Consider the following 27,674-nt stretch of genomic DNA (forward strand, 5'->3'; position numbering starts at 1 on the left):
TTCAACTTTACATTTGGAATGAAATCAGGTTGTTTTTGATGTCATTTTAATGTGTTCTTAAATTCATTTTTACCTATTTTAATGAAAAATTTAGTGTCTTTGTTCATTGAGGAAATTGAACTACAATTTCCTTGTGTTGTGTCTTCATCCAAATTTGGCCTTGTGGATGAGTTTGGCTGTGTTCTTTCTCTTTCTATTTTATGGAACATTTCCAGAAAACATTGGTATTATCTCTTCCTTAAGGGTTTCGTAGACTCTACAGTGAACCCTGCACTTTTGTTGAGAAATGTTTTTTTATTACTGTTTCAATCTAATGTGGTTATTATGTTTCTGTTTAATACATTTGCTTCTCCTTGATTTAATTTTGGTAGGTCACATATCTAGGAATCCATCAATTTCTTCTATATTATCTAGTTGTTTAGAATATAAATTTTGAAAGTACTCCCTAATGACTGAGACATTATTATAATCTATTTTAACCTTCCTCTTTCATCTCCAGTTTTATTAATTTGGATATTCTTTCTTGCTTTCTTTCTGTTAGTCTGGCTATGGGTTTTTCAGTTGATTCCATCCATCATCCATCTACCTTCCATTTTATTATTATTTCTTGGCATCTATTGCTCTTGGAGTTTGGATTTTTGCTTTTCTAAGACCTTGAGGCACATCATTGGATTATTTATTTCAGGTAATCTCAATGTTTTAATCCAAATAGCTTAAGCTCAGCAAGCTACAGAAAGCACACATGAAACTTGGCAGCTTCAGCCACTTGGTTCTGGCTTTAGAGTCAAGCATGGAAGAAAGGCATAATGGAATTTCTCTCCATGACTGAGGAAATCTGCTGCATGTGTACAGAGTGTCTTGATTAGAGGCCCAGAGTGGCCACTGTGTGAAGCTGTGAAGGAGAAGATTGGACTGCCTTGAAGACCCCAAGATGTTGGAAATGCCAGAGTTGTGGGCTACCTGCCGAGAGAAGCTGCTAATAGGAAATGGAATCAGTGAAAGAAACATGCTGCAGCGAGCAAAGCTGGAAGGAGTTGGAGATGTGAAGAGCACTTTGACATCAGACATGGAGGTGCAGAGAGCAGAGTTCGCCCAGCTGGTGTTCGGTCTTGCTTTGGTCCAGTGTTTCCTCACTATGCTTCCTTCCCTACATTTAAGAACGGTAACATATAGCTTGTCCCATTATATGTTAGAAGTATGTGATTTGGGGTTTTGGGGGGTTTTTTTGTAATTTTGTTTTTATAGGGTAATTACAGTTGCGATTGTATGAATCTTAGAAGAGATTTTGAACTTTGGACTTTTAAACATTGTTGAGATAGTGATAGATTATGGGGACTTTTGAAGTTGGACTAAATACATTTTGCACTATGATATTGTGATAAGCTTATGGGGGGCAGAGAGTAGAATTTGGTAGTTTAAATGTAATTGGCCCCCATAAGCTCATAGAGAGTAGACGATTAGGAGGTGTGGCCTTGTTGGAGGAAGTGCATCACTGTGGGGGCTTTGAGGTCTACTATGCTCAGGTCACTCCTAGTTCAGACCACTGCTTGGCGCCTGCAAGTTAAGATGTATTAACTGCCAGCTCCTGCCCCGGCACCATGTCTGCCTGCACTCTACCATAACCTGCCATGATGATCATGGACTCAGTCTCTGAAAATATAATTCCCTCCCCCTACAATTAAATGCTTTTCCTTTATAAGAGTTGCTGTATTCATGATATCTCTTCACAGCAACAGAAAGCCTAAGACACCATGCATAGTGCTGGGGTTAGCAGCAAGGCTGAGTGCTGCTTTTACTCCTCCGTCCTCCAGGAAAGCGTGTACTCCGTGCTGTCCCACTGGAGTCTGACGGGTGGACGACTGTACAGACAGTATGAACTTGTCCTTCTCACCCTCTTCTCATTTCATAATACATCATGGTGTTTCACTCTTTCACTGCATTCCTCCGTATTTACAAAGGTGTTTTCCGTTATGGAGGGCTGTTCAGATGGATTCTGTGGGTAGAGAGAAGACCTTTTCCGCCATCCTCTTGATGCCATCACCATTTGTTCAGTCAAAACATCATTTTTCTCTTAGTGAATTTAAGTGGAAGATATTGCCAGAACATAGCTTATATCTTCATTTTGTTGTAGCTGTTGTTGTTTAAATTCTTAATTGTAAGGTGAAATTCAACTATGCTTGCCTCTAGAACTTATACTTTTCCTTCCTTAGATAGCAAGATGCAGTTGTTCCAACAGACTGGCTTAAGACTTGGCAGATTTGGGAGGGGGATTATTCTGTAAATTGCTTATCAACTTTGTTTTGTTAAAAATCTACACTTGGCTCTTCAAAGCCCCAGTTGAGAGCCACTGATTTGAGCGCCCATTACTCCCCAACTGGATTCATTCCCTTGTATAAATTTCTACTTGTAATTTGAAGAAACTTATCACGACTAAATGTGCTCAAAATTCTTCATTGAATATATAGGCTATTCAAAGCTATATGCAAATAAAAGCTTTAATAATCCATTAACTGAAGTGTAAACCCATAACAATTAACAAATATTGTATGTACAAACATTATTATTATAATTAAAATATAAAATTAGTAATAAAATTTATATCTAATACAGAAAATAGTTTACCAAAGAATAATCACTCTTCTCTAGTTTCTGCAATCAGATTTCAGACATAAGGATTTGAAAAATTATTTTACAAATCATCTTATCATACCTACAACTGTTACATTTTATTTAAAATCTGATGGAAATTATTAATGTAATTAACAAGAGGACCAAAAAGAGAAGGCACATTCCAGTCTTGAAGTTTTGAGACAAATTGCAATCAATGAAAGAAAAGCTTTTATACAGAAATTTACCCTTCATAAGCCAAAGAGCTAAACTGATTAAATAATAATTCAATATGCAAGTAATTTTTAAATTATATCATGCAGAAATCTGTTCCTTCAGGAAAAAAAAAATAAGCTAACTCAATTCTAGTCCCTGTGAATGTGACCATATTTGGAACTACAATCTTTTTGTGTGTGCTTTTGCTTGTATGTCTAGGATGTAACACCTTGTCAGAATAGAGAAGATCCTTATTCCAATATGATGTTGACCTTTCAAGAAAAGACAAGGTGCAACATTGGAGGAGGAGCCAAATGGTGACAGAGGAAAAGTTGGACTAGTGCAAACGCAGCCTAAAGAATGCCAAGGACTGCTAGCAAAACCCAGTGCAGTGCCACTGTAACTTCGTGTCAGACTTCTAGTTTACAGGAGTGTTAAGTGTTCTACAGTTTTACTTTGTTTATAGCAACGTTAGTAAATGTGCATACCTATGCAGTAGCCCTTCCTCCCACCACATTCTGAAACTCAAAGAGCCCCAAGCTCTCTATTTGTGTGAAAAAGAAGGTACTACTGTAGCACAATTTATAAGTGAAGCAACTTCTAAACAAATAATGTGTAGGAAGCATAAACAGTACGAACACGCTGAACTAATGAATGGTTCCCATCCAGAAAGGGGTAAAGAAAGAAGGTGCGCTATTACGTCATACTATCTAAAATGGCATGCTATTTAAACATGCTTATTTCTGGAATCTTTCATTGAATATTTTCAGGTAACTGAAGTCAAGCAAAGTAAAGCTATGGATAAATGGAAACTTCCGTAATCCAACTTAAATGCTCCAATTTATGAGGAAAAATCTTGAATGAGTGAGTTCAAATATTTTTTATTTACTCTATACTTTACAATATATGAAAATGCAGTTGAGAAAGCAATTTTACTATATCTAAATATGATAAAGTTGTTCTAAAATCAAATAACCTATGCGATGACTTTATTCTTTTTCCCTCTTATTAAACATAAATTCTTTCTTCATTCAATACAATCTGAATCAGTTTCCCCTCCCTCTACTCCTCCAAGTTCCTCCCCACATCCTCTTTGATGATGATATTATGTCATGTAGTGGAGCAAGGACTCCAAAAGGAGACCGACATTGTGGGGGTTTGAGTGAAAATAGTCCCCAAAGAAATGGTGTGACTTTGTTGGAGGAAGTGTGTCACTGTGGAGGCAAGTTTTGAGGTCTCATATGTGCTCAAGATACCACCCAGTGTTTCAGACCACGTCCTGTTGCCTGAGAGTCAAGATGCAAGAACTCTTAAGTTCCTTCTCCAGCACCGTGTCTGTCTGCACACTACCCTGCTTTACGCCATGATGATAATGAAATAAACCTCTGAACTGAACCAAATCACCAAATGAAATGTTTTCCTTTATAAGCGTTGTCATGGCTCTTCACGGCAATAGAATCCCTAACTAGACTGAAGTCACTGGTTAATTTACGTTTAAAAAAAGACCTTTATATTGCAATACAAAATAAAGATTGAGACTCTTCCATTTAGCAGTTGTCCTAAGCTTAACAGTGCTTTAACATCTTAGATGAAATAATTTTAAAACAAAAAATTGCCTTTCGTCAAAACAGTTCAAATTGAAACTTGTAAGTATATTGCCAAGAAATGTCCTCTTAAAATTAAGAATATGCTTTAAATTTTCCCAGAAAAAATCCATCAGTATTTATTTTTTAAAGGCTTGATTAAGAAAGTGATTCAAATTTGTCATAAATATTAAGGGTAATTATTTAGTCTTACTAAAATTTAACATTCTAAAAATTTATGTGAAAATTTTGTTTTTGTGTATGAGGATATAAACTTTCAAAATATTACTGAAAAGATTCTGAAGATACTAATTAATAGGTTCTATAATATGTTTCTAAGACAACAAATGTTCTAAATCAGTAGTTCTCAACTTTCCTAATGTTCCAACCCTTTAATACAGTTCCTTGTGTTGTGGTGACCCTCCAACCATAAAACTATAGCATTGCTACTTTATAGCTATAATTTCACTGTTATGAATCATAATTTAAATATATAATATGCAGGATATCTGATATATGACCCCCAAGGGTCATATAACTTCAATGTACAACTTTCATAATTTTAAAAATCATTTTTATTCTCAGAAATATGTCAATTTAGTCAAAATTTCTGTAGTCATTGATCTACATCAAAAGAGACTCAACTTGACCCCTTAGACATGGCTCTCACAGCACTCCTGGGATTGTTTGTTTTAATGCTACTTCCTGAAATGATGGAGATATCTTGATCAGTTCCCAGGGAAGGCGCTCTCCCCATAGCCTCCCCTTCCTATTGCTGAGCTAGCTGTTAAATAGGACTTTATTAATAAGCAATAAATCACTTCAGAAGGCAGGGCATGTGTTAGAGCAGCACTGTGGAATAGAACCCTCTCGACTGAAACGAGAAAGCGGGAGTGTAGGCCTGGTTCACACTGGGAGCCATAATGAGGTTAAGCAAGCTATGTAATTGCTTCCAAAGACACAGAGCTGGCTCGTGTATACAATGAAAATGCTCTCCTTTGACCTTACAAAATCAGACTAAGAGTTGACTGGCAAGTTTACATAAGTAGTTCTACTTCCTACTTCTCTTAAATAATGGAGACGCATTCACATCAGCTGGAGCAATATGAGACAAGAAGTCAGCCATGTTTCTATGTGTTTATTTGTCCTACTTTTTAAAGGGTTACTATAACCAAACATAATGTATAATAAACCAGAGCAGAGCAGTAGACAAAAAATGAACTCTTTGCATATCAACATATTCCTCCATAAGTACCAGAAAATAAACCTTAGTCATGATCAACGGTACATTTAATTTGGACACTTAACAAGTTCTTAATCCTTATTTCAAACCCATGTTTAAATAGAACTTTAATTGGAGCATCTGTGAACTGCTTTAGGATCTCTGAAGGTGAAAAAGCCATCATAAACAGTTCTAAGGTCTCCATGAGTTTGGCTTAACCCTGTGTGTCCTGAGGCAGAACATGGGTATTTGAAGTTTGCCTTAAAAAATATCCAAGAGAACCAAGGCAAAGTAAAATATGGAATAAATCCAATCCTGCTCATAGCACAATAACACTGAGCCTTTGTGGGATATTTTTAAAGTAAACAAATAGTAGTGAAAATTAAGTTCATGACCTTTTTATAGGCATTTCATTTCTCAGCTTAAGTACTTCACTCAAACCTTGAAGCAATTTTACCAAAAATCATGTATTTGTAAATCAACAAAAATAAATAAATAAAGCAAAGCTATGATTCATTCCAATGTTAATTTTGTTGCTTGCTGATTTAGAACCATAAAATCTAATCAAAGAATTAATAATTACCAAAAATACTAACTATGTATTTTTATATACCTACTTTCCCAGAAAAGACTTGGTCACCATGAGAAAGCCTGGCTCATCTGCAGAAGCCTTTGTACTTTCTCAGGGGAATGGTTTCAAATGTGAGTATACAGTTACAAGGGAAGCCAGTTTTCTTGAGATGGCATAAGGGGCCAGTCTTATAGTAAGTATGGTAATATCAAAGTAATAAGTATAGATGGTGTTTGTTTTGTGGTATCTTACCCATTGTGATGTTAAAATATTTCTGTGTATTAGTAACCTCACACGTGCTGACGGATGATAATATTGGTGTCATCTGTTGCCAACATTCACAAGGAAAGAAATGCTGAACTGATTAATGTTAGTGATTTCCCTTCCAGGTTTATGGATTCCCACAATTCTATCTATGGGATGTTCCATTAAGAGAATGGGAGAAAATTGGTATAAACCTGTTTATACTTAGAGTTTAAGAATGCGTATTTTGGCCAGGCACAGTGGCACAAACCTTTAATTCCAATACTCGGGAGGCACAGGCAGTCATATTTCTGCAAGTTTGGGCAGGATGATAGGGAGGGGGACTTACAAGGAGCTTCAGAGAAAACCTTCAGAGAGAGAGAGAGAGAGAGAGAGAGAGAGAGAGACTCTAATTCTCATACCCTTTCAGGGCTGGCAGGAAGTCCCACCCCACATGGTTTTATCTCAAGCAGCTTACTTGATAAGGAGCATGAAGAAGTCAAGACCACCAATTGGGAGCTAAGAAAACACAGTACAGCAGAACTTCTTAACTGTCCAGCAGGGTTGCAGGAGGTGTGGCCTGCTTTCTTCAGGCTGTGGGATCTGGCCTCTTAAAGTGACCAGAGTTTTAAAGGGGCTGGCCCATGACCTAACACTGCTAATCTGAAAACTTGATTGTGAAGATGCTGCATTAGTAAGCTATCTCTGGACAGCTGGGACCTAGTTGAAAAGATGTAATTTAAATAGGAGACACCAAATGGTGCAGCATTTAGCTTTAGTTGCTAAGTGTAAAACAGCATACTGGCTTCGTAAACAAAACTGTAGCCAGATAACTAAAGTTTAACCAGAAACAAACATCAGTTTTGCTAAGAAAACAGCCTGATTTTGAGAAACTGCATTGGCAACCTTTATGACTAGCTCTCTCTTGACTGAAATCAACCTGTATAAAATTAGTGTTCGTAATAGTCCTAACTGGAGTCTAGGTCCTTCAAGCGTCAGGGAGGATTTACCAAATAACAACTCTTTGCAAATCCTGGGAAGGTACTAGGATCGAGAGTCTGAAGGCGTGACCACTGTTACTATGAAAACCCGTCTTTTTAAAACTATTAGCCTACCCATTGAAGCTTAGTTAAGTAACATACACCAGTATCTTTTACTGGCTCCCCAATCGGGGGCTTTTTAAAAATGCTAAATTTGCAGCACAGACTATAAAGCTCTTAGCAGTGTAGCATGCATAAAGCAAGGTGAGGCTGTACGAAAAGCTGTCGGCTGGCTGGCGTTCAAAATTCTAGAGATGTTTTAAGGCGTTTGTAAGGAGACCAAAAAGAGAATTTACGAAATCCTTGGCTTGAGAAACCACTGAGCAGCAGCATAAGCACCAGGGAGCAATCCAGGGGGGTACCCCACTGAGCTACTGGAAAGCGGTGGGTCATGGAGAACTACCTGTGCTGCGGCTTAGCAGCAAGTCGGCTGTGAACCTGATGTCAGGTAAGGCGCAAGGTGTGTGACATTCCTGCCCCAAGAGCCAGGCAGCTGCTGAGAGCCTCACACTGAGAAGCATTGGTCCCAGTCTCAGGGGCTGTTTCCATCCAAGGCCATTCTCAGGTGTAAAGTCACACACAGTGACATGAAGACAGAATAATTTAAGCACAAAGAATGCTGCTCTAACTTTTTGACCACGTAAGTAGTTCATTTCGCAATAAGAGAAACTTGAAGAATAGAAAAGCATATGTGCTGACATTAATTTCCCTTAATTATTAAGCTCTAATTTCTTGTGCATAAACAGAAATAATTCATATGAATTTTAAAGGGAAAACCGCTGCAAGATAGATGGTAAATAATATTATGAGATCATATAGCTTCCAAATTCTATCAAATATTATTCTTGAAATTCAACTTAACTAAAATAACCCTTCATATAAAAAATATTTAGCTATGTTTTGTTATTATAGTTGTCTACTTAGACAAGAATTATAAAAAAATTAAAAATCATTTTTATCTAAGAGTATAATGGCTCAAAAGTGTGATAAATTTGTTAATTTAAAATAGTTAATATCATTGGGGAAAGAGTTTATCAAACTCAAGGATAATTTCCAATGAAAAATACACTACGGTTCAAATTTCATGTCAATAGGAATGCTATTAATGTGTGGCAAGCACTGTGAGGGACCAGACCAAAAAAAAAAAAAAAAGCGTCACTAAAAAGGATGACTGAGTGGGGAGGCAGACAGTGGCGACCTCTGGAGGAAGGAATCTCTTCTCTCTGCTGGTCCTAGAAGAGAAAAGAGACACCAATAAGCATCAACACACTGTCCGAACTCCTCCCCACCCGAGATACACCACTCTACTGGTGTTTCTCGTCTCAATAGCCAACCTCACCTACAGGTATGGCATTCAGTGTCAAAAGTAATATATAAAAAAAAATACTACCTTTTCCTGACTCATGCTATATTAAAAATATATACAAATAGCATTTTTTTTCCACGTAATTGTAATCTACATCAAACGGCACGGAAAACAGGCAGGCTCAACTTCTATCATCACATTTCACTGTGCTGGCTACTCTTAATCGTAAGGAGGCCAATCGTAAGGAGGCCATTAAATGTCTTCTCCAAGTGGGCGATATCAGAGTTCAAACCCAGGACCTCCCCAGAAACAAATACAAGTTACAAGATGGGAAATCTCCATAAACGGATGGACGATGTCTGTGTGTTCTGTGTACGAAGCATGCGGCTGTAATCAACTTTTGGGGCCGTGACTGTTGTTTGTGACTCATTCGGTAGGACTGGGCATGGAGCAAACGGGGAAACAGAGACTCTGTGCCGATGAGGAGACATTATTCAACTTGTACACTTACAAAATGATTATCCTTCTAGAGGGAAGTGCTAAAAACTTGAAATTCCACGGATAATAACTTAAATAGAATGCCGTTAGTAGATAAGTTGTGTTAATTCTGTAACACAAACGGAATCCTACAGAACCTGCTCTTGTTAGGCAGCAGAGCAGACTGGCGCTGTCAAGCGAAACAGCGAATTCCGACACTATAACAGTATACAATACAGTTCTGAACCAGGAACATTTTCACATTTCCTTCTATAGACCACTATAAACCATCTTCGAAGAAAAAAACTACAGGAAATACTTTAAATTTCGGTGACTCAAGACTAAGACCCAAATGTTTCCGAAGGGGAGTTAAATAAACAACATCTATGTGCACGCGCCATTGCTTATTTTCCTCCAAGTGTTATCCTGGACCTTGGGGACACAAAGTGAACATAAAATGGCAAGCGAGTTCCAGCCAAAGTAGTGACTGTCACCACTTGGAATCCCGGGGAAAGTGTACAAATGAGTTTTTCGGAACTCACTGGCCCTGGGCAAGACACGATGAATTAATTGTTCTATAGGTTGGATTGTCCCGCAGACAAGGGAAGCTGAGGCAAGATGGCCTATTCCCGAGCACCACGGTGTCCCTTCATTGTCCGAGCCAGCAACCAAACCCACAGGGATCAAAGAAAGCAAAAGACTGACAGCTTGGGGAAGGCTGGCAAGTGCCAGAGAAAGGCTGGGAGGCCAGCATTCACGTGCAGTTTTGTGAAGCCGGTAAGACATTCAGATGTGGGAAAGACTTCAGCCAAGCCGCTGACAAAGGAACACAGAAACCGAAACGCTCCTGAACTGTCTACCCAACGCCTACTCTTGCTGGCTCAGTAACAACCTGAACAAACCCAGGGTCCGAGCTCCCCGCCCTTTGCCCCGCGCTCCTTACACTGCGGCCCCGGTGCGGGAGCCCAGGCAGCTCGGGCCTCCGCAGGCTCCCGCCCCGCCGCGCCGCTCCCACGCGCGGCCTCTTCCCGCAGCCCCTACCTCACGCCGCTGCTCCCGAAGCCTCGCCACGCGCGCTCGGCTCCTCCCGGGGCCCTCGCAGGCCCTCGGCACAGGCCGCCCCGGAGCAGCAGGAAGCCGCGAGCCCGCGTCGCCATGCCTCGCCTCCCGACTCCGAAGGTCCTGCAGTTGCCAACCCTGCCCGCCCGGCCGGCCGCACGCAAGCCCGGGGCCCTCAGCAGAGTTCCGGGGCGCCGGGCGGGGCGGAGCCCGGACGCGGAGGCTCAGCTGGTGGCCGCGGGGTGGCGGGCGACTCCGCTCTGGCTCCGACCCCTGCTCTGTCTTCTGTCGCCACAAGAGCTCAGGGAAGGCCTAGACTTTCACTGCGGGGCTCCAAGCCCCCTGTCCCTAGGACCCAGCTGCAGCCTGTGGTCTCCATGGTTACGTGGAACCCGACTTGGAGCAGGAAAGTTGGTTCCAGTCTTAGCTTTTCACTCCCCTGAGTGCCCTTAGGATGCTTTGAGAAAGAAATACGAGGAGAAGAAAAGACAGAGATGACCTTAGTGTTTCTACAACTGCGGTGTCCTTGACATTTCTAGAAGAGCCATTGCACTGCTGGAGTTTGTGGTCCCTTTGAAGCAAAGTGAGTAGTGAGTTTGTAATGAGAAAGCAAAAAACCCAGCAAAATAATAATGATGATAATGATAATGATAATGATAATGATAATGATAATAATAATAATAATAATAATAATAATCCAGGCCAAACCAGCCACAAAGCCAACAAGAACTATGTCACCCAAGGTCAGGCTGTCCTTGTGAGGACTATGATCTCTTTCAGAGCTGTTGTCTGCCTACTCAGGGAACTTGTAATCTAAAGTCCCAGATGTCAGAGAGCTTGTTCTGCAAAAATCTTTTCAAAATCAACGGGGCATCATCTGGCTGATAGACGTCAATAGATAAAGAAGCACATAGAAGACAATCTTGGCATTGAGAGTTTAGATATAACAATCATAACACGCAAAAAAAAAAAAAGAAAAAAATTGAATTGCTGCTATGGAAATAAAAAAAATCTGTCAAGAGAATGGAAAGCCAGGGAGAAAACTGGGGTGGGCCAGGGTGAGGTGTTTGCAAGTATTTATTGTGACCTTGCACCCAAAATGTACAAAGGACTGAAACGTACCACTGTCCCAGTTTTAAATGGGTCCTGGGGAGTTGAACTCGGGTCCCCATGCTTGTATAGCAAACACTTGACTCTCTGCCCAGCCTCGTTTTGTACATTAGGTCTTTGATCCATTTTGAGATGATTTTTTTTTTTTTTTTTTTTTTTTTTGGTTTTTCGAGACAGGGTTTCTCTGCAGCTTTAGAGCCTGTCCTGGAGCTAGCTCTTGTAGACCAGGCTGGTCTCGAACTCACAGAGATCTGCCTGCCTCTGCCTCCCGAGTGCTGGGATTAAAGGCGTGCGCCACCACCGCCCGGCTTTTGAGATGATTTTTCATGAAGAGCTAAGATTAGTATGTAGGTTTATTCTTCAACATGTGGATATCCACTTTCCCAAGCACTGTTTGCTATAGATGTTGTCTTTTTCTCCTACCTATTGTTAGCACTCTTTGTAAAGAATTAGATATATGCCGCGGTGCAGGCTTATTTCCAGACACTCTGTTCTATTCTGTTGGTATATATGTCTCTGTGCCAGGACAAGGCTGATTTTGTTACAAAGACTAGGCAGGAAAGCCTGAAATCAGGCATTGTGCTACCTCTGGCATTGCTCTTCTCGCTCTGGGTTGTTTTAGCACATCAGAGCAGTTGATACTCTCACATGAAGTCCAGGACTGCTTTTTTTTTTCTTCTGGTTCTATAATGGTTACCTTTGGTATGTTGACAGGAACTGCATAAAGTGGCCATTTTAATAAGGTACATTTTTGATACATGAGCATGGAGATGTCCTTCTGCTGTCCCATGTCACCTTCAATTCCTTTTTTCCTTGTTTTATACTTTCATTGGTTTATTCTTAAGTATTTTGTTATCTTTAGGGCACTGTGCATGAGATTTATCTGCTTCTTTTTCCACAGGATGCGTTTATATATATATATATATATATATATATATATATATATATATACATACATGTGTTCACGTGTGTGTGTGTGTGTGTGTGTGTAACTATAACTAAAGAGGGCGGAAATGATCTAAATATAGAACTCAAGTGAAGTTATTTCAAAAAGAAAAAAGAAGGAAGTTCTTTTTTTTAAAAAAAATGAGCCCTTATTCTGTGTCCCACTGATTTGCTGAAAGTGTGAGTTCTAAGAGTTCTAAGCCTCTTAATGGAGAGCATCTCTCTTCTAAGTCAGGACATATAATCTGCACACAGGACAGTTTGACTTCTTCCTTCCCTGTGTCTATGTTATTATGTTATCTTGTACTATTGCTCTAATTAAACATTCAGACACTATATCGAATAAGAATGAGAGTGAACATCCTCATTTTTCGGTCTTGTTCAGTTTTTTTCTTGTTAAAAATGCTGTTCAGGTTTTTTTCTCATTCAAGATGCTGTTTGCCACATGTCTGTATTAGTCTTTATTGCGTTGAGGTATTGTCTTTCTATAGCCGGTTTCTTTAGGGCTTTCATGAGGAAGGGATGTTGAATTTTGTACTTGCCAATTCTGCCTCTATGACGATGTTCTTGTGACTTTGTCCTTCATGATATTCATGTGCTGAATCACTCTACTGATCTAAATATGTCAAATCATCCTTGTATCCCTGGCATGTCACCAACTTGATCATGATGCATGCTTTTTGGTTTTTGTTTTGTTTTGTTTTGTTTGTTTGTTTGTTTTTGCTTGTTTTTAGGGTAAGCTATTGCATTCTGTTTGCAAGTGTCCCATTGAGATTCTTAGTGTTTTGTTCATCAAAATGGTGATCTTTAGTTTTCTTATTTGATGGCATCTTTGGTATCAGTGCAATGCTGACTTTCTTGTTGTTCCCAAGATGTCTTCTTAATATGGCAATACAAAACATTCCAACTTTTAAAATTCCCACTGTTCTTATAAGTTCAAACATTTTTATTGTTTTTATTGAGTTATACATTTTCTCTGCTCCCCTCTATTCAAGTTCAAACATTTGAAAAGTTCAAGCCCTCCCTAAAATATCCAAATCCTCTCTAAAATTCCAAAGCCTCTCTAATATTCCAAAGGCTCTTCAGAAGTTCAAAGTCTTTTGACTATGGGCTCCTGTAAAACAAAATTAAGAAAAGATAGTAAGTTATAAAAGGAGAAGTCAAGGCACAGTTGCAACTTGATCAAAGCGAAACCAAACTTCAGTAGTGTGAAAAGCTGTGTCTGACAGCTGGGATTCACTCAAGGTCTTCTGGGCTCCAAAGAACTTAGGCAGTGGAATTTCTTTGACTCTGCCACAGTTCTCAGCACACATCACTTTCCATAGCTTCAGACTGGCTTCATTCTACAGCTACTGCTGTTCTTAGTGGTCATCCTATGGCACTGACCTCTCCAAAATGCTGGGATCTCTGCCTCAACTGGGCTCAGTCCATGGTGAAATCTGGGTCTCCGGATTAGGCGGCTAGATGAATCATTTCTAAAGCAAGGTGGAAAAAATAGAAGGACAATGAGATTTTCACAAAGGGATCTAAGTAAATAACGATGATTACGTTATCAATGGCAACAAGGAGGAAGAGTGACAAAGAGGCATTGGCTCGGATTAAAATCCTGGTACTTGATGTTCCTGTGAGGAGTCTGGAAGAGGGCGCAAGGAGCCTGCAGGACCTCTTCATCTCCTGCAACTTATGGTGACATGGAGAAGACACGTATCTTCCCTGGGCATACACTGAGGCTATATACACATCAGGAGGCTGGAGTCGAGTGCTGCTTTTCTAAGGTGGAAATAATGGGTGAAAACGTAGACAGCAATCCTGCTCATTTGCCGTGGCTCTGCCGTCTAGCAGGCTTTATAACCTTTGGCATGTCAATTTATTTCACTTTGTTCATTTCCCTTCACCAACAGATCCTAGTAAGAACGACATGGTGGTTGTCATGACACCTCGAAGGCAAAATCACACTTGCAGAGCTCAAGAAAAGTCTCTTGGGGAAAATAATTTGTAAACTTCGAGTTGACGAGTAAGCAAAAAACGGATAAAGGAGGTGAAGGTTTGGGAGGAGATGAGGGATTTTTTTTCAGTAGAGAGAAGAGCATGTGGAAAGCTCTGATCCAAATAGCAAATAGTCATTTCAGGGGACCGAAATAGATTTTCTTTAGCTAGAGCATAGTGTGCTGTAGATAAGAAACCAGAAAATATATATGTAAGTGTAGGAGCCAGCCATGATAAGCTAAGTATGAATAGATCACCCAAAGAAAGTTCTTTACTTCCAACCAATATCACCTGCCAGAGTAGGACTCAGCTGTCAATAAGTTTAATGGAGGCCTGTGTCTTAGTAGTTTACCCTGAAGCAATACCTGGTTGCAGGAAGAACCACAAACTGAGATTACCCAAACACCACCAAAAAACAGACCATCCAAACAATTTTCCTAACGTTCCAACCGCTGTAGATAGGATCACCTGCCAGCACACACTCAGCAGGACACCCCTAGACAAATGTTAGCCAATCAGTGGTCCTGAACCTTAGAAACCCCTCAGCCCCACGTTTACTACTATAAAACCCTATTCTAACTGAGCTCGGGGCTCTCCATTTATTCCAATACGTTGGACATGCAGAGAGACTGAATTTGCAAACTTGCCTAAAATAAAGGCTCTTTGCTTTTACATATGGGACTTGGTCTCCTTGTTGGCTTTTGGGGGACTTCGTGGATTTGGGCACAACAGTAAGCAGTTATTGACTTCCTTAAGATCATCTAGCCATCAAACAGTCTATGAATTGATCATTTTTGATCCATCATTCAACTCTTAATCCTATTAATAGGAGCCTGTTACCAAATGTAGCGTCAGAGACAGTGTTTGTCGTGCTACAGCCTGTCCACAGCATCCTACAAATAGGAGCCCATTACCAAATGTACCAGCAAGCACAGTGTTTTTCACTGGTCTTGGGAATCATTTAGAAAACAGTGTTATCATTCATGAAGCAGGAGGGTACCTTGGCCGGTGGAAGACAGGCAGATAAGCCATGTGGAGAGAACTTGGGGAGAAACTGGAGTGGGCGGTGCTTCTTAAAAGCATAGGGTACCCAGGTGACAGACAGGTCAGGCCAGCAGATTTACTTTTACAACAAATAGTTCTCTGAAAAATCCAGAGAAAGCATTAAATCAGAAGTTATTAGGCATGCAAAGTGAGGCTATGAAACTGAAGAAAACAGATGAATTCAGTTAAGTGAGTGGGTAAACTGTTAACCATTGTTCTTAGTAGATCCCTCCATTGCTAGAGAAACCATCTCAAAACACAGATTGTAATTAACACAAAAAATTATATGATCACTTCCCTATTGTAAGTTTGTTTACTATTCATTGATTTAAAATACACTTGAAAATCTAAGCTAGTTGCAATACCATCTCAAAACACAGATTGTGATTAACACAGAATTATTATGATCACTTCCCTATTGTAAGCTTGTTTACTATTCATTGATTTAAAATACACCTGAAAATCCAAGCTAGTTGCAGTTGCCTTACAAAGAAAATCCAGATATCCAGATCAATTCAGCTACAAAATGGGAAAATTGTGTTTGTACCTTCCTGGAGCAGTGGTTCTCAACCCCTTAGGTGGCTCAAACAACCCTTTCACAGGGGTGGCCTAAGACCATCAGAAAACACAGATACTTACACTGTGATTTGTAACAGTAGCAGAATTACAGTTATGGGGCAGCAACAAACTAATTATATGAGTGGGGGTCAGGACAACATGAGGAACTGTATTAAAGGGTCACAGCATTAAGAAAACGGAGAACTACTGATCCAGAGACTGGCAGAACTAGGTGCATTTCTCTTCTCTAGAACGCTGACCCATAGGAGATTGAGTTTATTTTTGGTAAGCTGCTTTCTTTGGTCTGATGGTTTACTATGAGATGCATGGTGTGTGTCTTAGAGTTTCCATTTCTGTGAAGAAACACCATAACCAAAGAGCAAGTTGGGGAGGAAAGGGTTTATTTGGCTCACACTTCCACATTGCTGTTCATTACCAAAGGAAATCAGGAGAGGAACACAAACAGGGCAGGATCCCAGAGGCAGGAACTGATGCAGAGCCATGGTTGGGGTGCTTGTTTCCCCTGGCTTGCTCAGTCTGCTTTCTTATAGATGCTTAATAAGAATAATAATAATAGCAATAAATGACAACAATAATAATAATGTAATTTGATATTAGTTTAAAAAGAAAACAATATTCTACAGGCAAATAGTCTTCTAACTTCGTGAAGGTTATAAAACACAACGATATTCTGACAGGCAAAATGTTTAAGAGATTTGTTGAGATCCAAACAGCAGTACTTGCTATCAGCAGTGCCTGCTACCTTCGTTCAAGTACACACTGGAATTTCCCACTAGTTCAGTAAGACTAGGAAAAGAAATACGTGATAGTGGATGAGAAAATTAAACTACCACTAGTAGCATAACCGTCTATAAAAAAAATTAAAGCAGCACACAGATACATCATTAGAATATCGATAAATATAAAGATTGCGGTTTGAACATCAGAAAACGCACTCTGAAAGATACTGCTTACGATATCCAAATAAAAGCCACAAAAGTTTCTAGGCACAAGCTTGATAAGGGATGGGCAAGAAGAAAATCTTGTAAATGTTATTTAACGAACTTGGTGATCTTAATTCACAGGCTATCTGCAGATTGTAAAATGATTTACTATTTAAAGATTTATCAACTATTTCTCTTCAAACTAATCTATGAATTAAATATAATCTAATTCTAAATTTTCGTATTCAAAATTTCCATAATGATGTAAAACTATATTCGCATATCCTTGTTACTAACTGCGTTTCTACTAAGGAAAAAGTAAGGCAAGACCACTACTATTGTGCAGTCATATGGCAGAAAGTTTGAGTTTGAGTCAGAAAATGGCCAGCAGGTGGCAGACAAGGAACGTTCATGAGCTGCTTTTGAGCCAAATAAATCACAACCGTTTGAAAATGTTTTTTCATTTACATTTTGAAAATAGTTACTTGCTGAACTTAGATATAAGTTAATTATCAGTACCTTATAATTAGTAATTCCATTTATGTGTTTTTATATCTATGTATAGTCTTAGTTATCTATAATATACCTAGCTAGAAACTGGTACTGAGATTTTGACTTTCACACTATTTATAATAAGAAGACTGAATGCAATTCAAACTTCTAGCCCTTGCTGGTCTGATGACCTGACTTTGACCCCAGGCACCCACATGGTAGGAGAGAATGGACTCCTGAGATCTGTCCTCTGCGCTCCGCATACACTCCATGGCATGCACACAGCCCAACATAGGAGCATACACAGAAATAGAGGAGTAGGAAAATATAAATAAATAAAATAAGAAAATAATCTGGAAAAACATGCTGTGTCTTTTATAATATTCTCTATTCACACACATGAAAGAGTTAGAAAGAATCTGTAACATTATCCACATTACCTGATTACTTTCTGTATGCATGTGCTTATTAAATGCAATCATTAACCTTCATCCTCAACTTGATGGAAATTGGAATCACCATGGAAACATACCTCCTGCTGTGTCATCTAAGACAGTGTTTTACAGAGAGGGTTGAGGGAGCAGGGAAACACACCTCAGTGTGGGCAGCAATATTCCAGGGGAGCAATGTATTGAAAGGGGTTGGGGTAAGGAGAAGGTGAGTGGACTAGAGGCGCTAACCCCTCTCTGACGTCTGACTGTGGATAAAGCATGAGCAGCTGCCTCAAGTTCCTGCTGCAGTTACATCGCCATCTTGAACTGAAAGGCAGAATAAACTCGTTGCTTTTGTCAGGGATTCTATAAATATAAGTAAGAAGCTAACTAATAAATTTTGGATGTTCATTCACCTTCAAATTAAATCTGTGATTCCTAGTCCATACCTTCCTGATGTTCCCCTACCAGACATTTTTCTCGCTTTGCTTAGACTCTGATATTCCTAGTCAGGTGCAGTTTGAATCTTCCTGTTCAGAAAACACTATCAGCTGTCCTCATTTAAGCCTGGTGTCTTCTGGTCTTTTGTTTCCTTTCAGCTACGGTAAGAGCTTTCAAGTGTCAACAGGACATTTTCAATACACTTGGGAGAAAAAACACCCAGCAGATGCTCTAATATACTGACACTACAACTCAGTCTCACAAGTGTGAGCCATGTGAAAAAGAAGTGTAACAAAACTCAGAGTGAAGCTAATGACACCCACATTGCCTGACACTAGTGAATATTTAAAATCAAAGTGTCGGGCCCCAGTATTGATCAAATAACTCCAACACTGGAGAATTCACAGAAGTGTAATTATTCTTAATATAATAATTAGTATGCATTTACTGAGGGACAATTATGGAATGTTGCAGGGAATACCTGAGGTTTTTAATATCACCAAGGTAACAACAGCCTATGTAAGTATAAAGCAACTGCTTCAGGCAGAAGCAGGTGGATCTCTGAGAGTTCGAGGCCAACATGGTCTACATACCAAGTTCCAGACAGGCCTACACAGAGAGACCCTGTCTCAAACACGACACAAACAAGAGTGCTCCAGTTCAGCACAACTTTATAATTATGATAATTAGACATGAACCTCAGTTGAATACAGTAATTCCATTTACTAAACAGTCTGGATTGGTCTGTCTAATAAGGAAAGCACAAACCTTTGCAGTCAGAATTACTAGGTAGTTAAAGTTTTTCACCCTTACAAGGATTTGGGTGCTTGCCAAACTGGCCTGAATGCCCTCCATTACCATCTTACAGGTTCTGCTTCACTTAAAGCCAAAAGCCAGTTCTGGTTATGGTAGCTCAAATCTGTGACCCCAGCCTTTTGGAGGCTGATCTAAGAGGGTCAAGAGCTGGAGTCAGACTGTGATGGAGGACTCTCATTGGTTAATAAAGAAACTGCCTTGGCTTTTTGATAGGGCAGGATTTAGGTGGGTGGAGTAGACAGAACAGGATGCTGGGAGTGAGGCAGAGGCCTCGGGCAATCGCCAGGCCTCTCCTCTCTGGGTCAGATGCGATAAAGCTCTGGCCCAAGATGGACGTACACTAGAATCTTCCCGGTAAGCTACCAGCTCATGGTGCTACATAGATTATTGGATATGGGTTAAAGCAAGATATGTGAGAATTAGCTAATAAGAGGCTGAAACTAATGGGCCCGGCAGTGTTTAAATGAATACAATTTGTATGTTGTTATTTCGGGGCATAAGCTAGCAGGCGGCCGGGAGCTGGGTGGCAGGAACGCAGCCCACAGCTCCCTACTAAAAGACTGGGTCTCCAAGGAGGCCATATCTCAAAACAAAAGAAACAAGAACTCTCTACTTAGGATTCATATTTTTTTAAGTGTTGCAACAGACCAAAGGAAAGGATGAAGTGTGTCAGGGCAGCCAACAGAGAATGTTTGCGAACTCTCCATGGACAGCTCTGATGGATTCAGGCATCACATTCTCCAAAGCAATTTAGTGTCTTGACCCTCCTTATTGTAAAAGGAAGAAAAAAGATACTAGACATCACCCAATAAGGAAGTAGATTCTTTCCAGTTTGTTTTATTTGGAGGGAAAGGGAGTATGGGATGCAATAAAACTCTTAATAAAGTCGCAACCTTGTCTGGAGGAGGAACTATGCAATTTTATAGGAAACCATGGCATTAAAAGATGCTGTAATGAGGTGTGTGTGTGTGTGTGTGTGTGTGTGCTGTGTATGCTTGTTTTGTGTGGGTGTGTGCACACATGTCTGTGAGTACATGTGGAGGGCAGAACTACCCAGCTTTTATATGGAGGCAGGAAATCCAAATGCAGCTCTCAGGCTTGTGTGGTAGACTCTCTGCTGAGTGAACCATCTCCCTATTCCTGGAGATATTTTTTCCTTTAACAGGAAGTCTCATCGGGTTGCAATTGTCTTTTCTTTTATGTCCTTTTCCATAGTCATATCAAGGTCTACTGAAATCCATCCTCTCTGTAGAAGCTATCAGGACAATGGAATTCAGAAGCAATCAACAATTTGTGTTTGGTCATGCTGTTTCCATGTATTTAAAACTGAATTACTAAAACTGAATTAGAGTTCTAATTCTGCTGTGTCTTGGTAAATGCCCCAGTTATGTCGTATTTAGCATACTTTAGTAAAATTGTGAGTATCATGTTGCTTAATAGTCTTGAAAATCAAAATATCTAACTTACCTAACAAAGAGACCAATACCATTGAGTTATCAAAAGGGTTGGATTTTGTCTGGCACAAGTACTCTGACAAGAAGAAATGGGGAAAATGTGGATTTTCTATTTAGGGAGGGGTGAGGGATGTAAATGAAGAAGAATGAGGGGGAGGATAAAATAATAGTAAGAATGTATGAAAATGTCATAAGGAATGATAGCATTAATGAGTGTCAGGCCACCAGGCAAGTTCTTTAGGTCTTTCCCCATGCTATACTTCATAGTATAAAGCTAGGATTGATGGTCTAGAGACAGGTCCCAGTGAATCACCTCTCTATGTCTCTCTATGTCTGTGTGTGTGTGTGTGTGTGTGTGTGTGAGAGTGTGTGTGTCTGCCTCTGTCTCTCTCTATCTGTCTCTCTGTTCTGTCTCTCTGTCTCTCTCTCCAGTTCCCACACACACCCTTTCTTCCTGTTCAGCTCTGGAGGCTATTTTCATGGGCTCAGCTTTTCCCACCTTTTATTTCATTTCTGTTATGAAGACTCAGCGTGCTCCTGTCTATCTGGGAAGTTTAAGTTGAAACCGACTGGCTTAGAGAGCATTTAAACCTGACGACATTAGAACAGCATTTCATTTCAGGAGATTGAACCATCTCTCCCCCTCCGAGTGGTCTTTTACACTTAGGTACTCAGCCTTCCACTTTTTCTAAGTTTTATCTTTATTGCAGAAATTGAGCTCCAAGAAAAGACCTACCACAGTTCATTCTCCATTCAGACTCAACCTCTTTATGAGGGAAAGTAAGGTATATTTATAAAAAAAAATGAACAAATAAATAAAGGCTTAGGAAAACAATTGAAACGAGAGCTTCAAAAAATATTTGTTAAAAGCTGGGTGGTGGTTGTGTATGACATTAATCCCAGCACTCAAGAAGCAGAGGCAGGTGGAACTTTGTGAGTTCGAGGCCAGCCTGGTCTACAAGAGCTAGTTCTAGGACAGCTAGGGCCGTTACACAGAGAAACCCTGCCTCGAAAAACCAAAAGAGAAAAAAAAGTTACAGTTTCAAAAACTATTGTGCTATCGTTGAACCTCAAGTTGGCTCTTTTGGGGGAAAATGTGCCTCCTTGCAGAGACACACATCAGAGAGAGCACTGGACTGAGCTCCCAAGGTCCAGTTGAAGAGTTGAAGGAGGGAGAGTATAAGCAAGGAGGTCAAGACCATGAGGTGTTCGTTCACTGAGACAGTTTGCCTGAGCTAATGGGAGTTCACCAACTCCAGCTGGACTAGAAGTGAACAAGCATGAGATCAAGCCAGTTCCTTTGAATGTAGTTGACAGTTGGGACAGTCTGAGGGGCCACTGACAGTGGCACTGGGATTTGTCTTTACTGCATGTATTGGCCTTTTGAGATCGTATTCTCTTTGGATGTTTACCTTGCTCAGCCTAGATGTAGTAGGGAGGGCCTTGGACTTTTCACAGGGCAGGGTGTCTTGCCCTCTCTTAGGATTAGATGGTGGTGGGATGGGAAGGTGTATGGAGGGAGTGGGAGGAGGGGAAGGACTGGAAATTTGGATTTTTTAAAGTAATAATAATAAAAAAAACCAAATGTGCCTCCTTGAGAGAAACAAGGGAAGCTTCAGCTAGTAGCTGTCCTTGTGCCTTGGGTAGAATGGAGGAATGGAAGATTGAGATGTAGAAAACAAACTTAAGCAAGGATTTTTTTAATTTTATTTTTTTATTTGTAAAAGCACATGAATAAATAAATGTTTCCACTTCAAGACATGAAAATAATTGCTAACTGAGGCATTGTGCCTTACAAAGAAGACGTAAAATGTCCAAGGGATACTCACATTACAGTGATTGAAAAGCCAGCATCAGGAATGCTGTCCACATAGTGCAAAAACACTAAACAATAAACAACAGCTGTTCTATTCTTCTCAATACCTATAAAAATCGACACGTACATGCCCAATCCCACCTCGAAAGCCATCTGACTGCATCTATGGCTCTCCTCCCATCTTCCCCCAGTCTCTACCATAGCAAGGGCATGATGTAGCTAGTACCTAACTCACCCCCCTCAGAAAGTAATGAATGGACAGATTTCAAAATTCATCACCTTCCAATTACATAAGTAAAATAACTTGATTTAACGTATTAAAATGGCCTTTTATAGTATTACAGTGAATTGCCAAACATTTATATCTTTAAATAGCACAATAAACTTAATGACATCTGAGAATTGAAAAATAAATAAATAAATACAAATATAAATAAATAGTTAAACTTTCAGACAGTAAGACGCATCAGGAACAATCCAGGCTTCCCGGGTGCTGTTTGTTTCTTTTCTCTTTTATTCTTCTCCTTGAGGTACAGCAGCCCACACTCCCAGTTCTTCCCAGGTCAGTTAGCCTTGCCTCTATGATGAGAAAACGCTTGCTGTTAGCAGGTGATAGAAAGACTGACCGCAGGACTCTTCTTTACCCTTCATTTGGACCTTTTCTTTATTCTGCAAATGCTGTCATCTCTACCTTCCTGCCCAGGAACTCTGACCTAAGCCGTGGCTGCACTAGTAGGGAGCGTCCTACATTTGAATTTCCAGTGGTCTCACGGCAGAGCATCTGTTCTTCATCAAGAAGCCTCAGAGGCGCACCTTGACCCAAACCAGGAGCTACACTTTACAACCCAAAGACATGGATAGGGCAGGGGTAAGTACTGTATCTTAACAGATAAGAGAGTTTGCGATGCCCCTAGTCAGTTCGACTAAATTCTTAGGGACACACACAGCAACCATCCTTTAGAGTAGGACTTTTGAGTGTGTGGATGGTAGGAGCAGGTCACATCTTTCTGATACCAGAGTAAATTGATGATCCCAAGGCAATGTTAACTATGAAATTAATAATCCAGGATTCGGGTCTGTGGTTAACCTTGATTTTCCCTTGATGTAATTTTCAGGACTCAGACACCAGTACTCTGACCAAGACTCCCGTCAAGTGTAAGCACAAATCACGACTCACTTGTTCAGTATCTTTTGGATGATCTTCCGAACCAAGGGGGCTTCAGGGTCGAGACAAACTTCTTTACCATCCTTGAGAGTGGCTCTACATAAAGAAAGGGGACCCTTATAAGGCACTAGGTCCCACTAGAGTGAGCCTAGGGCAGCAGGAGGGTCTAAGCAACTCTGGCAGAGGCAAAGGCTGCCCAGGTAGACACTCACATGACTTCAGTCTGGGTGCATTGGGGTCCTGGGGGCGTCACCTTCAAGCTCTGGATGCTCTTAAAATCAATCCTTGGTATGGTCTTCAGGCACTGACAGCGCAGCTCAGTGGCCACAATTGCCCCTGTGAGAAAAGACACTGGGTCAGTAGGGCTGTGGGAGGCTGCGTCCACCCGAGGCTCCTCCAGGGATGGCAGCCGCGGGTCCCACCTGTAGCCTGGTGGCTGGTGGCCAACAGCAGCAGCAACAGCAGCGCTGCACTCAGGAGAGGACGTGTGGCTGGGGCCATGGCGCTGAGCAGGAGTGTGGCTGGAGTCTGGAGTGCAGGAGCTGGCTGGAGGCTCTGTGGTGCGATATGGAGCTCTGGGGCCCCGCGAGTCCCTTTTATGCACGATGGCTGGAAAAGCCCGAGCCCCTGAGCTGCGGAAATTCCCAGAGCTCAGGGTCTCCGCTTCCGCATCAGGAAGAAGGAGAGCGCCCCGCCCCCGAGCTGAGTGGGTTGGAGACACGCGCGAGCGCGTGCTACCTGCCTCATCCTACTGCCCTGCCCTTCCACTGTGGGACTCTGGATGCCCTTCCCCAAATCTTCAAGAGGAAGGAAGTGACCTCTGCTCCAGAGTGATCACCGGCTAGGAGGACAGTGGTTACCCAGTGACTTCTCAGAGGAGTGATGTCATCTGTGGAGACAATCTTTTGAAGAACTTAGTCATTAGGACTGGAGTGTGTGTGTTTGGGGGCGGGGGTTGCTTCTCTGTTCGTTGCATACTTATCTATGCTTCTTAGAATAAATGAATTTTTTTAACATCTCCTTAAGTGCACTGTTAAAATATAGTTATCTCAGGCTGTGCACAAGAGTGGTTTGTTCCTCATGTTTAACAAGCACGAATAACTCACATTTTGTGTCATATCCTTCCACAGGGGTTGGGGAAAAAGATGTGACAAACGCTTAATTCATGCTTAACCTAGGAAAGAGTGTTGTAATCTCTGACACTTCCCCTGTGAAATTCTGGAACTCCCGAGGCTTCAGTGTGCCCGTGAGCACCACATGCGGGTGTAAGATTTTCATGAATTCAGGAAACAATGATCCGGTGGTCTCTTGGAACAGCTTCGGTAGGCAGAGCTGGGAGGGTGAAGTCCCCAAAGTCAGTGCTGACACACACAGTAGCGTTCCTCACAACCCCACAGAGCAAAAACATGCACCTGTGGAATATCTAAGTACCAGATTGCAATCTCATTCCTTCCCCTGTTTTGCATTATCGACACAAATCCCTCTTTTTTTCTATAGTTTCATTTTAAGATTATTTTTATTTTATGTTCATTGGTGTTTTGCCTGTATGTGTGTCTGTGTGGGGCTACAGACAGGTATAAGCTGCCCTGTGGGTGCTAGAATTGATCCAGGACCCTCCAGAAGAACAGCCAGTGCTTTTAACCCTGGAGCCATCTCTGCAGCCCCCATTTCTTTGCTATTTTACAGGGCTTTCTTGTCCCAGTGATTCGATTTTCCCACCAGAGAATCATGTGTTGCTTTCACCGACTGTGATGAAAGCGATTGTAAATGCTCACCTCTGGACCTCTGTCACTCACCAGCTTGTTTGTCTCATACTCGGTTTAATTCTGGGTCAGATAACACGCGTTTTAGATGGTTGATGTGTGGGTTTGGGTCCAGCTCTCTGAGGGCTGGGTGGGCATCTTGCAGAGAGGTGTGTAGAGGGCAGCCAGAGGCAGGCTGATGCTCAGAGCTGCCAGGTAGAAAGTTTTGTGCCACCGGTTACCGGGACATACAATCCCAACTGCTACTGACTGGTTTATACCTCAGGGCTCGACTTCAACTTTCCTAATGTTTAAAACCGATGGATTGGTGTAATGTCTGAGGGTTAGCTGTTGTTTATTTGTTTTCTTTTAAAAATTTTTATTTTTATTTATTTATTTTTAAAACAATCCTTTCTTATTTTACATACCTATCCTATCCCAATTCCCACTCCTTCTTCTCCTCCCCCTCCCCCCACCCTCCACCCCCCCCCCCATCCACTCCTCACAAAGGGTAAGGTTTCCCAAGGAGAAGTCTGACACATCACTTTGAGGCAGGAGCAAGGCCCTCCCCCCTATATCTAGGTTGAGCAAGGTATTGCTCCAAAAAGAGCAGACTCCAAAAGGATAGTTCAGGCACTAGGGATAAATCCTGGTCCCACTGCCAGTGGCCCCACAGACTGCCCAAGCCCCGCTACTGTCATTCAGAGGGCCTAGTTTGGTCCTGTGCTGGTTCCCCCACTGTCAGGCCGGAGTCAGTGAATGCCCACCAGCTCAGGGCAGCTGTTTCTGTGGGTTTCCCCAACATGGTCTTGAACCCTTTGCTCATATTATCACTCCTCTTTCCTTTCGACTGGTATCCCAAAGTTTGGCCCAGAGCTTAGCTGTGGGTCTCTGCATCTGCTTCCATCAGTTGCTGGATAGAGTTTCTATAATGAGAATTTAAGTAGTCATCAATCTGATTACAGGGCAAGGCCAGTTCAGGCACCCTCTCCACTATTGCTTAGGGTCTTAGCTGGGGTCATCCTTGTGGATTCCTGGGAATTTCCCTAGTGCCCTGTTTCACACAGACCCATAATGGTTCCCTCAGTCAAGACATCTCTTTCTTTGTTCTTCATCTCTGTCCTTCCCCCATCTCAACCATTCCCTCATGTTCTCCTCTCCTCTCCCTTTCTCCCCTTCTTTCCTCCTCTTTCCCTTCTGCCCTCTCTTCTTTGCTCCCCCACATCCTCCCAATTTTTCAGGAGATCTTGTCTATTTCCAGTTCCCAGGGGATCTATGTATGTTTCTCTTACGGTTCTCCTTGTTACCTAGCTTCTCTGGGATCGTGAACTTTAGGCTGGTTCTTTTCTTTACATCTACTATCCACTTATGAGTGAGGACACACCATGTTTGTCTTTCTGGGTCTGGGTTACCTCACTCAGGATGTTTTGTTCTGGTTCCATTCATTGTTTGTTTTCTTTACTCACAGTAAATTTTTACTCACAGTAAATTTTACTCACAGTAAATTTGTAAATTTGTAAATTTGTAAATTTGTAAATTTGTAAATTTGTAGAATGAATGTGGTGTATTTAATTTAACAAAATAGGTATGCTTTGTGCCCCACCCCATACTATATCTCTCCTTCAAAATTAAAGCCAGTGGAAATTGGAGTTTTCTAGAAGGCATTTTAGTCCCAGGTGTTTTATTTGGTTTTTATTTTCCTAGATAAAGCTCACAGACTCTGCCAACCTAATTTGAGCAGTATTTTGGGGGCTTTAAGAACTGAAATATTTCCCTTCAATATTATCTGATGGGAAAGTTAAGCCAATCACATTCTGTTTAGGGTGTGTCCCCCTGAGGCCAAGAAAAAAAGATAAAAACATCCAGGTGCGCTCACCTTGCTCTCTCTTTGTTCTCTCCGTGCTCCTGGTGTTCCTTGGATCCTTGGTCATGTGAGTTTCCTTTTTCCCCTATGATTAAATCTTTTGTATGAAGCTGGTCTGGTGAATTCTAACTTATCGATAGACTACACACATCAATTATCAGGATGCTGTTCAGTCCGTCCATTTCTTTATGATGATGTCAGGAAACAGAAGATCTCTGATGAAAGATTCCAGCTAAAACCTGATACACTACATTAGCAAGCACTGGGAAAGAATCAAGCACAAGGCTTCACGGCAGTTGTCAAAGCAAGCATAAACGTCTCAAAAAGCAGTAATCAACTATATGCCAGAAACCATGTAGGAAAACAACAGTTGCTTACAAACGGGGTACTAGAGCTTTTTCTTTTTACATGATGTCCATTTTTGTGGTAAATCCTTAACCTTTGGCTTGCTGGTTTTTAAACTTTAATAAAACATGGCATTCTACCAAACTAACACATTTCTTTTTGAAGTGTTAAGTATCATCCCCAGCCAATTAAACTTC

The 27,674-nt window shown here is 41.0% G+C and overlaps 2 protein-coding genes across 2 annotated transcripts in view; both read right to left on the reverse strand.

Moving 5' to 3' along the window:
• Mthfd2l (methylenetetrahydrofolate dehydrogenase (NADP+ dependent) 2 like) overlaps positions 1 to 10,463 on the reverse strand; it is an 84,763-nt gene extending 74,300 nt beyond the window's left edge. Inside the window, exon 1 of the mRNA XM_038331291.1 lies at positions 10,307 to 10,463. Within this exon, the coding sequence (XP_038187219.1) occupies positions 10,307 to 10,422 (116 nt within the window). The 5' untranslated portion in view covers positions 10,423 to 10,463. The remainder of the gene's footprint in view (positions 1 to 10,306) is intronic.
• A 12,386-nt stretch (positions 10,464 to 22,849) lies between these two features.
• LOC119816216 (C-X-C motif chemokine 2-like) lies at positions 22,850 to 24,074 on the reverse strand. The gene is made up of 4 exons (XM_038332642.1): positions 23,949 to 24,074; positions 23,739 to 23,862; positions 23,539 to 23,622; positions 22,850 to 22,940 (listed from the first exon to the last, which is right to left on the reverse strand). The coding sequence occupies exons 1-4, from the start codon at positions 24,025 to 24,027 to the stop codon at positions 22,925 to 22,927; spliced, it is 303 nt and encodes a 100-aa protein (XP_038188570.1). The 5' UTR covers positions 24,028 to 24,074; the 3' UTR covers positions 22,850 to 22,924.
• Positions 24,075 to 27,674: the final 3,600 nt, after the last annotated feature.

Source organism: Arvicola amphibius, chromosome 1, assembly GCF_903992535.2.
Source record: "Arvicola amphibius chromosome 1, mArvAmp1.2, whole genome shotgun sequence".
Taxonomy (NCBI): domain Eukaryota; kingdom Metazoa; phylum Chordata; class Mammalia; order Rodentia; family Cricetidae; genus Arvicola; species Arvicola amphibius.

Coding starts and splice junctions, on each gene's coding strand:
- LOC119816216 (XM_038332642.1), bottom strand. CDS start 24,027: ATGGCCCCAGCCACACGTCCTCTCCTGAGTGCAGCGCTGCTGTTGCTG. Junction 23,863..23,948: donor CACCAGCCACCAGGCTACAG/GTGGGACCCGCG, acceptor CTTTTCTCACAG/GGGCAATTGTGGCCACTGAG. Junction 23,623..23,738: donor TGCACCCAGACTGAAGTCAT/GTGAGTGTCTAC, acceptor TTCTTTATGTAG/AGCCACTCTCAAGGATGGTA.